Here is a 14,379-nt window from a genome sequence, read left to right on the forward strand (position 1 = left end):
TCAAGTCCCGCCGGGGGAAGTAGGTGCCCGCCTCCAACCTCTGAAACAGTCCAGAGTTCCGGAGGATGCGGGCGTCGTGTGCCCGGCCGGACCAGCCGCCGTAGATGTCCAGGAAGCGGCCCCGGTGATCCACGAGGACATGCAGGACGATGGAGCAGTACCCCTTTCTGTTCATAAAGTGGGCTGCTCGATGCTCCGGGGCCCGGATGGCGATGTGGGTGGCGTCCAGGGCTCCCCCGCAGTTGGGGAACCCGAGGGCAGCGAAGCCGGCCATGGTCTCATCGACGTCGCGCAGGCGGATGATTCTTGGCAGCAGGACGTCATTGATGGCGTGGACAACCTGCAGAAGGGTGCAGAGAAACACAAGGGAACACATTACATACAGCCAGGGGTGAGTGTGCGCTCCCTTGGGTCCCCCCCCTTGATTCCCTCTGTCCACACACACACACACACACACACACACACACACACACACACACACCAGGGCCCCCCATGTCCCCCCCCACCAGTGGGCCTGTGCAAGGGAGGGATGGCCGAAACCCCTGGGCGACCCAGCCTGGAGTCTTGGCTGTCCCTGGGCCTGGAGTGGAGCACCCTCCCCCCATCCCACTCCCCCTGGGACTTACCTGGATGACGATCACGCCAACGGTGGATCTTCCCACCCCGAACTGGTGTGCCACCGAGCGGTAGCTGTCCGGTGTGGCCAGCTTCCACAGCGCGATGGCAACCCTCTTGTTGACGGGGATGGGTGCCCGCAGCCGGGTGGCGGTTCTCTGTAGCGCGGGGGTGAGCCAGGTGCACAGGGTCAAGAAGGTCTGTTTTCTCATCCGGAAATTCCGGACCCACTGCTGGTCGTCCCATAGTCCGAGGACCACACGGTCCCACCAGTCGGTGCTGATGTCCAAACTCCAGAGTGGCCGGTATACGGTGGGGTGCTGATGAGACAGAGTTGCCAGGGCCTCCCTGGTGAGGGCGTCCAAGGCGATCTCTGCCTCCTGGTCCATGAACAGCATGGCACCGGCCTGCAGCACGAGCTGCAGCCAGCGGAACAGCACCAAGAGGGGCCCGACCAGGCACATGGCCACCCGTGGCTCCATAGTACACAGAGCTGGGCAAAAAAATAAACCGCAGAGAAAAGCAGTTGGGGGCCAAAGGGGGGGTGTCCCCAAAAGTCAAAGGGCACCCACAGACCTGCGAAGGGTGTCAGTCCCTGGAAGAGGCCCCAAGGCACGGGAGCAGGAGACCAACGGCTGCCCGGCGAGACCCCTTTAAGCACGTGTCTGAACGGCGCTCTGGCCCCACCCCCGGAAAGGGCTGGTGGCCTTTGCCCTCTTCAAAATGGCTCCGGGCTTTCTGCTTTTCCGGAAAAGCGCGCCGCCAATGTAGACGCGCTTTTCCAGAAAAGCGCATCGTTATCGCGGAAACTCCGTGGCCAATGTAGACGCTCCTTTTCCGGAAAAGCTGAAAACGGAATGTATTCCGTTTTAAGCATTTCCGGAAATTCATGCCAGTGTAGACGTAGCCTTCGTGTGTGAGCTATGAAAATGTGTATTCATGAGGAAAAGATATTGAGCACTTATAAAAATGGAATATTTGGCTTGGAGGACACTTCATGTGACAAACACAAAATTTACAATAGAAACTAAAGTTATTTTATTTGGAGCATATTGTATCTAAATATTTAATTACAGAGGAATGTAATGATTATCAACTTGTTGAATGAAATTTGTTTCCATTTCTCTGCTCTGTCAATTCCAAACATCATTCAAACTGCCTTGCTGTTAATAACATAAGTGCCACATTCTGTAAGTGATGAAAAATGAAGCATTCCAACACTGAAAGGCACCTCAATTAACAAAGCTTGTTATATTTTTTTTATTTACAAGACATCACTTGCACAGAAGATTCGGTGTGAAGTGAGAATGAGGAGCACACAGTGAATACACTCATCAACATACAAATAATTATTAAAAAGAAAAGAAAATGATGAATCTGACATATGACAGTTAAGAAACATGGTAAATTCATGATCAACCCATTTCCTCTCATTTTCCAGCTCTGTAGAAAAAGCCAGCATCCTTCCATCAAGTGCTAAGAAGTCATCTTTATGAGCATTTTAGAAACTGCTTAACCAAGCAGAGTATCTTCTCCACATGGATAATCACAGGCCATATGAATTGTTTCTTACCAAGACAACCTTTCCAGCCCTTGATTGTGTGTGGTTTTTATTAGCCACCGAGACAATGTCCCTCAGCAACCTCCATGTTAAGTTCCTCTGGTGACAAACTTCCATTCAAGTCACAAGGCTCACAAAAGAAAACCTCAAGTGTCCAGCATAGAATTTTCAAAAGAGCCCCACTGTAAATATTACAAATTAGTCCCTCATTGTGTGCATACGTACGCATAGTAGAAAACTAGGCTTACTGACAAGTTTAATTTTTGGTAAGAAACTTTACTTCTGCTGTGGTTAGCAGGTTATTTTGCCATCATAAGTCTCCCACTAGCTAGAACTGATTGTGAATTCCATTACACATTAACCATGGGCATCAGTTTTGATGGGGAAAATGATGTCTTTGCATACACAATGAAAACTTTTATTGGAGAAGCATTGACTTTAGATAGATGCAGAATACTTCTCTGAAGATAGGACAGTATTCTCCCTTAGGACCTGACAGGTTAGAACTCTTCAGATCTGATATTTCCAATTCTTCTTCTTTTCTTTACAAAAAAATTAGTGCAGAATGGGTTGAGAAAAGCCAGCAGAATGGCTTACACTAGAATGTCACTTCTCTTACTGCACCACACCACCACAGTTATCATGGCAATCATCAACAATACTGGGATTAAGATCAGAGTCATGAGAATTTCATCCGGAGGATCTTCCCAGTGAACCTTTTCTGAAGTACAGTTTGAAAAGAATTGTTTATGAATTCCAGTGATGAAGCCCTGTGCGAGTGAGTTTGGCCAAAAGCAACTTGCAGCGTTGGCTTCCCGTTCTGTGCAGATACTGAAATTGTTGTAATACCTAGGGAGAAAGACAAGAAAATGGAAGTAAGTCTGAATAAAAATTATTTTGTTTTTCTTTAAAAAAAAAAAGTCTGCTCCCATTTTGCTTTTTTAGATATTTCAGATAGTTGTAAACAGATCATCCATCCCCTTGTCTCTTGTTTTTTCACCCGATACAAAAACTTCTGGAATCCCGGGGGGTTGGGGGGAGGTGGTTGTTGTTCTAAAGCATGGCTTATCAAATAGTAATTTTATTTCAGTAACTACAGGCAAAATTTTGGCATTTGCAATAAAGCATTTTTGAGATTGCCTTTTTATAGGCTCTTTGACAATCTGTTCACCCTCATGGTGTTTTTCATTTGATTTATGCAGTTTTAGTAGAATTGACAACAGTTATCATGTGTCTAATCTATACAGTTGCACCAGTGCTGAAGGAAATACATTGCCCTGAGTGTTCAGCACCTTGGAAAAGCAAGCAGTGTCCGACATGTCTGAGATGACACAGTGAGTCAGATGCAGTGTAGTTGTAGCAATGTTGTTCCCAGGATATTAGAGAAACCCCACGTACCTTGTCACAATGAGTCATAAGCAGAATTAAGAATACACTATTCCTAACTCCTAGACATCTGGTCAGGCTTCTAAACAGGCTCAGTAAAATCCTGGCTCCACTGAAGTTAATGGCAAAGCTCCCAGTGATTTTAATGTGGCCTGTAGTTCACCCTCTCATTTTAACTCATGTAGCATTAGACTGCACTTCCCTTGGCAGAGGTATCAACAATACCCATAAAAATCAAATGTGGCAACTGCAACAAACTGCAAGTGAATTATAAGTAATTCATGCATAGTCTGTTGCCAGGCGGGAGGCTGAGGCCAAGTGCAGTCTCAGCATGAGATCATGAACTGCTGAATAACAATTTCAGTCCTGCTGTGTGCGGACGCAACAATCAGAGAAAGAGCCAATAAAAATGAAATAAAGCCTTGAGATTTTTTTTGAAATCTTAACCTTTCCCACATCAGAGTTAGACTGTAATGCTTGTCTACACCCTTTGGAGAGATCTACTATACCCAGGGACACACGAAACTTAATTTCAGCTCAGTAGAGCATACAGAAAGATGTATATAATGTTTGAAAGTTAACCAAAGTTGGTATTTCTGAATGCAGGCTATGCTCAGAGCAAGGAAACAATAGACCTAATTGAATAATTTGATGGATTGTTGTGATGGGATCATGAGATAAGGGGATTTGAAAAGGAATAGAATGGTGAGAGGTAAGAGGAAATTAGGATGTTGAATTGTGTCTGGACAGCACATAGAGAGGAGAAGGAATGAGGAAACTGAATAATTGTCTGTTGTACTTTCCCATGTACCCTTCAATGATGGGTGACTTAGTAAAATTGTTTCTAAGGGAATGAAACACTACTTGATGCCTTCAGTGACAGCATGCTGCACTATTGTCTGTGAAGCCCTGCTCCTACCCAATATACAAGCACAGTAATTGCCTTTGAATGACACATTTCCTGCAATAGAAAAATAATGTCCCTGGGAACTGATGGTGACTCAATCGTTGGTTGTGTGGGAGCAAAGCTGAACCACTCAGCATCAGAGGCAAAGACTGCAGTCCACTGTATAAGAACAGACATTGCCTCTGAGGACATTGCCTGCCATGCTACTGTTATGCAGGCACAGAACACTGCATCGATAAGGTCTATGGTTACCGTCTTAAAGTCATGTGCATAAGAGAAAACAGCAGCCTGGTAAAAAGACACAGGTCAAAGCCTCAACCTCTTCTCCTTCCCGTTGGAGTTGGCACAGTTTTTAAAACTTTGCTTATAGCTTCCTATACAAATACTAGGTCATCTAAGGCCAAGATGTGCTGGCACATCACCAACTAGCATGAGAATGGAGAGCAGTGGTTCTCCAGCTGTTGAGACACCAAAGTGGGTTGCAACTCCATTTCAATGGGGTCACCAGAGACAACATGAGACTCGCTGAAGCCTGAGAGCCTGAGCTTGGGGAAGCAGAACTCTGGGCCCAAATCTTCAGAGGCCTTATGTTGCTGTGTATTATGCGTATAGGTAAAAATGGCTCTGCCTTGGGGAATTAGGCACCTAGGGGATTAGGCAGCATCTGAGCTGTGGTTTTGAAAATGTTAATGGCAACTTAATGGAGGAATAAGGTGTTTAATGAGGCAGAATAGTGGCTAAATACTTTGAAAGATTTGGGTCCCAAGCCATATGCATTGGGCTACACTCTGTCTTCTGCTAGACAGTACAACTTACTAATAATCGAGGTACGTGTGAATATAAATTACTCTATAAATCTAGAGTACTATATTCCTACCATCAAATTCATCAAGGTGGCTTACAAATTCTGTAGAAAAAATAACATTCTTTTAAGTTCTATAAGAGTTTTTCAGTGCTGTTGGCTGATTTCAGCAAAACAGTTACCCATTGCTTTTGTATCTAAGTCTAATATAGTCCAAAGAAATAGAACCAAACAGCTGCCAAGTTCCCCCACATAGAAAGATAAAAATAATTAGGTTTGTTGTAGTGTGTTCAAAAGACTGAATCCCTAAAAGCCAATCCACACCTACACATGTAATCTTAAGTAGAATTCTGCAGAACATTCACTTAAAACCTCAGACCTCAAAATACTAATGTTTTGCCTACATTATAACTGCATTTTAAAAACACAGTTTTGAAATACAATATACTTCTGATATCCCGAAATAGTGCTGCAATATAGATGTAGCTTTACTGCCTAACTAGAGTTCCCATTTAAAAAAAAAATCTCTATTACCTCAACCTGCAAATTAGACACTTTAGAAGATTTCAGTTGAATTCTGGTTATTAAAATGTGAGATTTCTTTATATGACCAATTGGTTTATAAGTATTTTTGAGAAAGTGGAGAGTATTAATTAATTAAGGAATGTTTAATTCTTACTCAAATTCTTACTCAAATTCTTATTCCCTTTGGGTATGTCTACACTACAGCATTATTTTGAAATATATTATTTCGAAATAGTTAATTCAAAATAAGATATTTTGAACTAAGCATCTACACAGCGCTTATTTCAATTTAGCTATTTCAAATTTGGCATTATTCCTCGTGGAATGAGGTTTACCAAATTCAAAATAAGTGCTCTGCTATTTTGATTTAATTTTGAAATAGTGGTCTGGCTGTGTAGATGCTAGTAAAGTTATTTCTAAATAACGGCTGTTATATTCTTTGTTTTGATTGTGAACTCTTTATGCCAAGAACTGACTTTGTGTTCTGTGTTAGTACAGCACAATGAGGTCCTGATTCATAAAATATGATTTCTATAATGAGGACACTGGTTTACTGTGGACCTGACTCTATAACTCTGATATAAGTAGTTGTACTGAAATCAAAGTGTCCAAATACATTTAGCTGAGAGCTACAACACACTTCACAGAGACTGACAAACCAAATTTACCAGAGCTCCAAAATCAAATTCTGCATTTCTTGTTTTGTGCTAAATACTTCCCACTGTTATATTCACGAGAATTTGTGTATGCTTTCATTAGAAACTGCATATTTTGTCACATTTGAAATTATTGCTGATACATGTTAGCAAATAGCTTTGCACAGCATGAAAAATGGCCAAATTCCTCCTTGGAACAAATTACAAGTTTTCATACATTTGCTATATTCGCAAAACAGTGGTATTGTTTTCAGAGCACAAATAGTTTTTCTTTCCCTGCACTTGAAGTGTTCTAGAAAATAAAGAATAATTCAGAACACAACTGTAATGTTCTTTACTTTTTGAAAGACATGTAAAAATACAGTTTTGCAGTGATTTTTGCCTGTGGTGAAATTGTAATGAATATTTTTACCTGCAGTCCCAGATTGCCATTTAACTTATTTTCCTTGGTGCTGAAATGTGTATTTGTCCTGATTAGTGTGGTCTGGGATATCCATCCAAAGAAATAGAAGATTAGGATGTGTATGTACAGTACTGTGTGTCAAGCCACATCAGAAAAATCCATACATTCACTTGATGGAAATACTGAACAAACTAGTAGAGAAATCCAATAATAAAATTCTACCACACATGCAGCATGTGTGCAGTTAGCTACCCTCTATGGAGTTTTCCCATATTTGTGACCACGGTATGCATCTCAGACACTTTGCAATAAGCTTAAGAAAGTGCTTTGTCCTACTTGGATAAGGTATTTTAAAATCTTTCACCACAATGTCACAATCTACCTTTCTACAATTAACTTAATTATTATGTTATGCCCTAAGCTCCTGGGCAGTCTTTAAATCAAGGCACTGAAATTAGATAGTAAAATACATAAACCATGAATTTATTGATTATATTTTCACTTGAATATTCACACATCACAGACCAAACTTCCAAAGTCCTGTCCCAGGATTCTTGAGGTTTAATCTAACTATTGCAATGGATTCTCTAGAGACAGTATCTTTCTTTTGTTGTTCTAAAGTGACTCATGTAGCAATTTTAAATTAATAGAGAAAGAAAATCCCTTCTTTGTATTCCTCTTGGGAGGGGGGGACAAGCCTCCTTATTCAAATAACCTTCAATTTACAGTATATAGTAATAGGAATAGTAGTAAGAATATTGTAGCGCCTCAGAGCCCCAGTCATGTGCAATAGTAAATATTACATCCTGAACCAAAGGCAATAGGATAACCTATAGGATAACCCCAACCAAGGCTATCTGTATCTCTAAAAACAGCAGCTTGAAATTTTAATTACTGCATTGATTATTATGGACCAACTTTCTTAATTAATCCAAACACTTCATGCTTCTCAACTAACAGTATCTGTTGCTCAGATATATGAGTAGAACCCTGAATGGATACAAAATGTTTTATCTGCATCTGCAATCTGTATCCACAAAAATGAATTAGAACTACCCACATCTATATCCACAGATGCAGATAGCCACAGCTATAAAGCGGATAACTGCAAATTTGCAGAGTTCAAGACACAAAATTTATATCCTCATCTGCATCTATATCTGCAAAAAATGAGATGCGGATTTGCAGGGCTGTAGATGTGAGTATCCATGTCAGAATCACAGTGCCTACCAGAAATGTCATTCTTACATGTCACATAACGAAAAATGGATTTCAGATCAGATGATCAGGTGACATGGCGCACATGTATGTCTGTTTTAACTCTTATTTGCTGCAGTGGAATTACATCAGGAATGAATTTGTGCAATAGTGTAACTTTTCACTTGGCACCATGGGAGAAATTAATTCAATCAAGAAATACAAGTATAAAATAAATGGCTAGTGGAATGATGTCAACTTGCTTTCTAGAAAAAGTTTGAGATTATCAGAATAAAATAGCTCTTTTGTTTCAAGACACTAACTCAATCATAGAAATTGCTAAACCAGTCTGAAAAAAATAACATCCCTTCAAAACAATATTTAGATAAAAATCTTACTTTTTATTCTTTCATTTTTGCACCTCTCTGCACTATGCATCCCTGTCAGAACTAGAACCAGAAGTGCTGAAATAATAATAACTATAAATATCGTACCATGAGACAGGCTGGTCTCATGTTATTTCCACTGCAGTGGAAGCAGGAAGTACCAAAAAAGCCCTCACAAAAAATCTTCTTATGTGATTTCCAGCCAAATTTTGCTGATTTAAAGGGTGTGAATACTTTGAGTAAACTCTAAATTAAGGATCCAGCCTTTTTGCTGATTATCTCCGAAGATATCCCCACCACTGCTCAAGGGAAGTTTAATTTTCTATTTAACATTTCCACAGATTTATGGGACAAAGAAGACACTATAAAGTGGGAGAATGCTTCTCTGCCTTTCATATGAACCATTAGCCAAGTGAACTTATGACTGCAAATGAAATGATTCCTTTTGGCCAAAAGGTGTGACCTCATACACAAATCCAGATCACTTGCTGGGCACTTCACATCCTTGTCTGTGCCTCGATTTCTCCATCTGTAATAATCCTGATCTTCTTTCAAAGGCACTTTGAGCTCTACAGTTCAAAAGTGTTATTGAAGAGCAAGATAACATTATTAGACTGTATTTCCCTGATTAAATCATATTTTCCATTTTGTATCATGGACACAGAATTCAGCAGGAAGAAAAATAAAACTCCATACAGCATAGGGAAGGAAATTACCATGAAAGTAAAAAACAGCCGAGATAGTGAGACAATCATAAATTATAATTTACTGCTATTCTGTTGAATTATGGATGACGTTATGACAGATTTACACGCTGAAAATAATAAATATCCTTTTGAGACTTTTTCAGAACTTTGAGTTGAGGTTTAGGTGAACAGGCTGCTAGGAAATGAAAAATGGTTGGATAAACCTATCTGAGAATCCTAATATATAAAATTTAGAACCAAACTATTATTGGGTACCTAATGATAAAGGGGAATATGTAAATATAGAAAGAAACTCTTCATTTATGCAACATCTCTGATCCCAAGTGCCCAATGTCTGTTGAACAGGAGCACCAGTATTCAGCTAAGGGTAGAATCAGGAAGGAAAATGTTGGATACTAGTTAAGTATGATGTACAGACCCACCGATGGGGGAGGAAAAGGGGGCATTTGCCCCGGGGCTTAGTGATTCCAAGGGATCCAGAGCTCCCGGCTGTCACCACTGCTACTGTGGTGGTGGTGGCTGAAGACTTAGGCCCTTTAAATCACTGCCAAAATGTATGTAAAGGAATTAACTTCAAGCCAGGGATGGTGGCTGGCAGTACCCAGTCCCCCAGTCTCCTTCAATTCCTATGGATATGTCTACATCACAATTGTAACTAATTTGCATTCTTGTTGGCAGGGATAGTACACATGGGTGGAATGGAAGACTGGCCTGTCCTCTCCCCCAAGATATGGTTCCTTATAGTATATGTGTATATGATGTGCTGAAGTCCTGCTACAGCTTTCATTCATTCACAGAAGGGTTTTTCCATTGCTGTAGTTAATCCAGATCTCTGAGATGCTAGACTAAGGGAAACATATTTCTATTGGCCTATCTGCATCTACAGTGGGAGCTACTTCAACTTAACTACAGCACTGGGGCAAGAATTTTTTTCACAGCTAGGCCAATTTCACTAAGTGTAGACTAGGCCTGTATGTGCTATACTATAGACAGACACTTGGTCATCTGGGGGCCAAATTACAGACATGTCTTTTGGGGGGGGTGTAAACTCTGCTCCCTTCCACTCTCCCCCTCCCCTCCCCCCAAATGCAGGTCTATTCCTGTCTAGCACCACAACAGGCACTAGCCGTCCAAAACAGGGCAGGGACGATCTGGCTGGCTGACTACAGAGGAGTAAGCAAGCTGCACCAATCTAAGGAGTGACAGAGTAGCAATACTGGCCAGGACCTTACAGTATCTTATGCCCAGTCCTCTCTGGGTCAGGCTTCCATTCTGCCCCTTGCAGTTTCATACCACCCACCACTCAGTCCCATACGTCAATGGCAAAACGAGTCCCTAGGGCTACGTCTAAACTGGCCCCTTTTCCGGAAGGGGCATGTAAATTTCACTAGTCGTCGTAGGGAAATCCGCGGGGGATTTAAATATCCCCCGCGGCATTTAAATAAAAATGTCCGCCGCTTTTTTCCGGCTTTTAAAAAAGCCGGAAAAGAGCGTCTAGACTGGCCCCGATCCTCCGGAAAAAGTGCCCTTTTCCGGAGGCTCTTATTCTTACTTCAAAGTAAGAGCCAGTCTAGAATAAGAGCCAGAATAAGAGCCTCCGGAAAAGGGCACTTTTTCCGGAGGATCGGGGCCAGTCTAGACGCTCTTTTCCGGCTTTTTTAAAAGCCGGAAAAAAGCGGCGGACATTTTTATTTAAATGCCGCGGGGGATATTTAAATCCCCCGCGGATTTCCCTACGACGACTAGTGAAATTTACATGCCCCTTCCGGAAAAGGGGCCAGTGTAGACGTAGCCCAGGTGACACAACGTTATTTCTTTTCAACAAAATGTTGGAATTAAAGAATATACAAAAATACTTTTGATGGCCTGGAATGACAAGCATAGCTGGTAAATCCCATTCCCTTGCCTTCCAGATCAAGGCTTGTTGTGCTTCTTGGGGCTGAGTCATGAGGTTATAACACTGCAGTGCTACAAATGCACTCCCCCTCCTTGCTTTACAATGATCCTATCTCAAAAGCTTAAGAGGCAATAGATTGATCTAGTTTGAATAAACAATTATTTTCTAAATTATTATCCAAAATATTTCTCTATCATAAGACACAAAGATTGATCATTAATTCTGCAGGGGTACAAATAATCCAAAGGAAGAAGTGAGTTGAGCTCTCTCATAAAAAACAATCTGGGGTTATTTTTTTAGGAGAAAAAACAAATCAAGAGAGAAATATGTAAAATATACTGTTTCAAGGCACTCACTTGTCAATAAATGAATTTGGAAAGCTTTATACCTTTCTCCCTAATGATGATATAGCCTGATGAGAAAATCAATACTCAGAAAAAAACCTATAAATAAAGATTCTGTGACTCAAGAAAGCCAAGTGATGATATTTTTTCTAGTCTATTTCAATTAAAAATACTTACTGGTGCTTGAAAACATTAATTTTCAGATACAGTGGTTTGCTGAATTCACTGTTGATACTTCAGGTATCAATAATTGTGGCCAGTTCACCTCTGCGTATCCTAAAAATAATATTTTCAAGGAAGTATTTTTTAATTTCTTAAAAAAAGAAATTAAAAGTCATCTGATTTCTCAGAGCGATTAAATCTTGATATAGATAAAACTACTTTAATTGAGTAGCAAGTGTCTTGACAATTTATATAAAACTATGTAAATATTTTTTACAATTTATTTATATAGTTAGTTACTTTATGTAACAATGCTCCTGGTCAAGTTGCCTGTGAGCTCAGAGCCATGACTCCTGGATCTAAAATCAGTATCCTGCGTTGCTTGAGATAAAAGGGCCAGGACCATTAGTTTAGAGACAGTTGCAGAGTTAAAAACTTGTGTATGTGGTCCTGCCAGCAGAGGGAAATAAGAAACACACTGTGTCAGCATGGGTTATGTGTGTGATGATTCAACATAAACACTATAGAGGTCTTTCACTGCTGAAACAGGGCAAATAATAGTTTCTCCTAAACAAGACATTTCAGCTTCCACATGCTCTATGCCAACATAAGGAGAAGACTAAGCTTGATGCTAGTTTTAAGTCATGATTTCCTGGGAATCGATGCTTTAAATACAGGAGAATGAAATCAAATAGCTTACAGATCATCAGTGTTCGCTTTCAAAACAAACTCTTTTGAAAGTTCATCTGAAATACCATTTTTAATGACAGAGCAGCCACTAGTGAACCTGTAGTTAAAATTACAATTAAGTTTCTGTTTCAAACTTCATTAATGTTGCATAAATTTCTGGTTTCGTCCCCTTGGAGGCTAGTCTGATTTACCCCAAGAAGAGAGTCACACTTTCAGGCTGGGTCCAACTCAAGTTTATTGGTTGCAACCAAGGTACGGCTAAGGAACTCAATGTTCAAAGCAGAGCCGACCCTGAGCATAGGCTAAGCATCCTTTTTATACTTTCTTTAACTTTCTTATCTAACTTGGCACGTCTTGATTTGTTACCTTAGCTTCGTGTTGCCGCGTTATTGGTTAGCATATTTCAACTCTATTCCATTCAGTAACAACCACCAGTATAGCTTACTTAAGCAATAGCAATTAGCAAATTTCCCTAACTCAAGTAATACGTGTACTCCAGTCCTTGAGAAATGGGTCTAAACAGCTAGTTCCCCTTTTTACTACAGCTTCTAAAACATGCGCAATTAGCTAAATGATATGTGCTGTTTCAAGCTTAAGTAATGGAAGGGGGAAGAAGCACACATAGTCTTTACTATATTTTACTACATTAACACTCTGAGGGATATTAATGCTGTTTTTTAACCAAGATCATCTGTAATCAAATACCCTATCCTACAGCAACATTCCTGCTCTCTGAATTTAGAAAGAACTTAACATTTAAGATTAAAGATAGGATTGAGGGGGCTGTAGTGAGTACTATTTAAGAAAGTCTGTTCTGATTCTTTGAGGGACAATATCAAAGTAATACTAGCATTTGACAAAGCACAGAATGCATGGCACTGAGAAGCGAGTGTTATTCAACTTAAAGTTGAAAGAAAGTAGAATCGTTTAAACAGACTTAAGATTTCAGACTAAAAAAAGAGTTCAAATTCTGGAACCTTGACCAGAAAACTGAATACAAAATCTGAAGACAGTTGAGAAAGGAGAGAGAGAGGTGAAGAGGAGGACAAGGATTCATTTAAAACTAAAAGAAAGCTGTCTGCTAAATCACATTTTTACCTGTTGAGAAAAACATTAGCCAATCAGAATGGCAGTAATTCTGTTCCTTTTCCATCTTGGAATCCCCTTGCAGATGAATTACTTGGGGATTGTTTGTTGTGGTTGGTTTTTTATATTGCGTATCACCAGAGTTACCAACAGAATTGCTGGGCCCCTAGGAGACTCTGGCTCTGGGCCCTTTGGCCCTTTCAAATCACCAGGCCCCAGGGCAGCTGTCCTCTTTTCCCCCTGCCTCTGTCAGCAGCCCTGCACAGCTCTTACATAAGCTGCAGGACTGCCAGTCCTAAAAAATTGAGCCTTCCATTTATGTACAAAACAACTTGCCCCCACACTGTCCACTTCTGGTCCCCAGCTTTAGCCTCAGCATAACACTTTCAGGAATAAGCATGGCTCAAATTCCACGGCTTAATCAATTTATCCTCTCTGTTCAGGCTGCCAATTAGCTCCTTTTATAGCAAGGCCGCCACAATTGTCTATTTGGAACTGAATGCAAATCACTGAACTACTTTTCCACAGGCCATTTCCATCTGAAGGCTGAAAATGGTAAATAATTTTCAGTGTAAAAGGAGAATTGTTCTATATTTGGAGCAGAGCTGGCTTTGAACTGACCCATCTCAAGCCTGACTCAGCAGGGTGTTGAGTGCCCTCACTTCTCATTGAAGTTAGTGGAAGCTGAAAGTACCTCTAGGAGTTGTGGTGCACCTTGCAGGAACAAGTGCCCAAGGAGAAAGGCTTAGACAATTACTGCATGCCAACATCATCTTTCTTTATTATTTCGTTAATCATGAAAGTTCTGAGCTGTTTATAGAATAAATACAGTACATCCTACACTGAAAGCCTGATCCTCAGCCCACTGAAGTCAAATGGACTCTTTTCATTTATTTCACTGGACTTTGGATCAGGCCTTTAAAGAACCTGATTACAAAGAGAACGCTAAATTGTGTCATTGCATTTCAGTGGACTTGCACTCTTCCATTCATGAAGTTTTGTCTTGTCTGTAGCAAAGATGCTTGCCTTTGCTACTATAACTGAATTCCACTCTG

General features: G+C 40.7%; 1 protein-coding gene across 2 annotated transcripts in view; it reads right to left on the reverse strand.

Moving 5' to 3' along the window:
- Window positions 1–1,639: 1,639 nt before the first annotated feature.
- The window catches only part of RAMP3 (receptor activity modifying protein 3), a 91,004-nt gene continuing 78,264 nt past the window's right edge, over window positions 1,640–14,379 (reverse strand). For both annotated transcript variants that reach the window (XM_006133274.3, XM_025189757.2), the window contains exon 4: window positions 1,640–3,025. In XM_006133274.3, the coding sequence (XP_006133336.1) occupies window positions 2,770–3,025 (256 nt within the window). In that variant the 3' untranslated portion in view covers window positions 1,640–2,769. The remainder of the gene's footprint in view (window positions 3,026–14,379) is intronic.

The sequence above is a fragment of the Pelodiscus sinensis genome, chromosome 2 (genome assembly GCF_049634645.1).
Source record: "Pelodiscus sinensis isolate JC-2024 chromosome 2, ASM4963464v1, whole genome shotgun sequence".
NCBI classification, from domain to species: Eukaryota; Metazoa; Chordata; order Testudines; family Trionychidae; genus Pelodiscus; species Pelodiscus sinensis.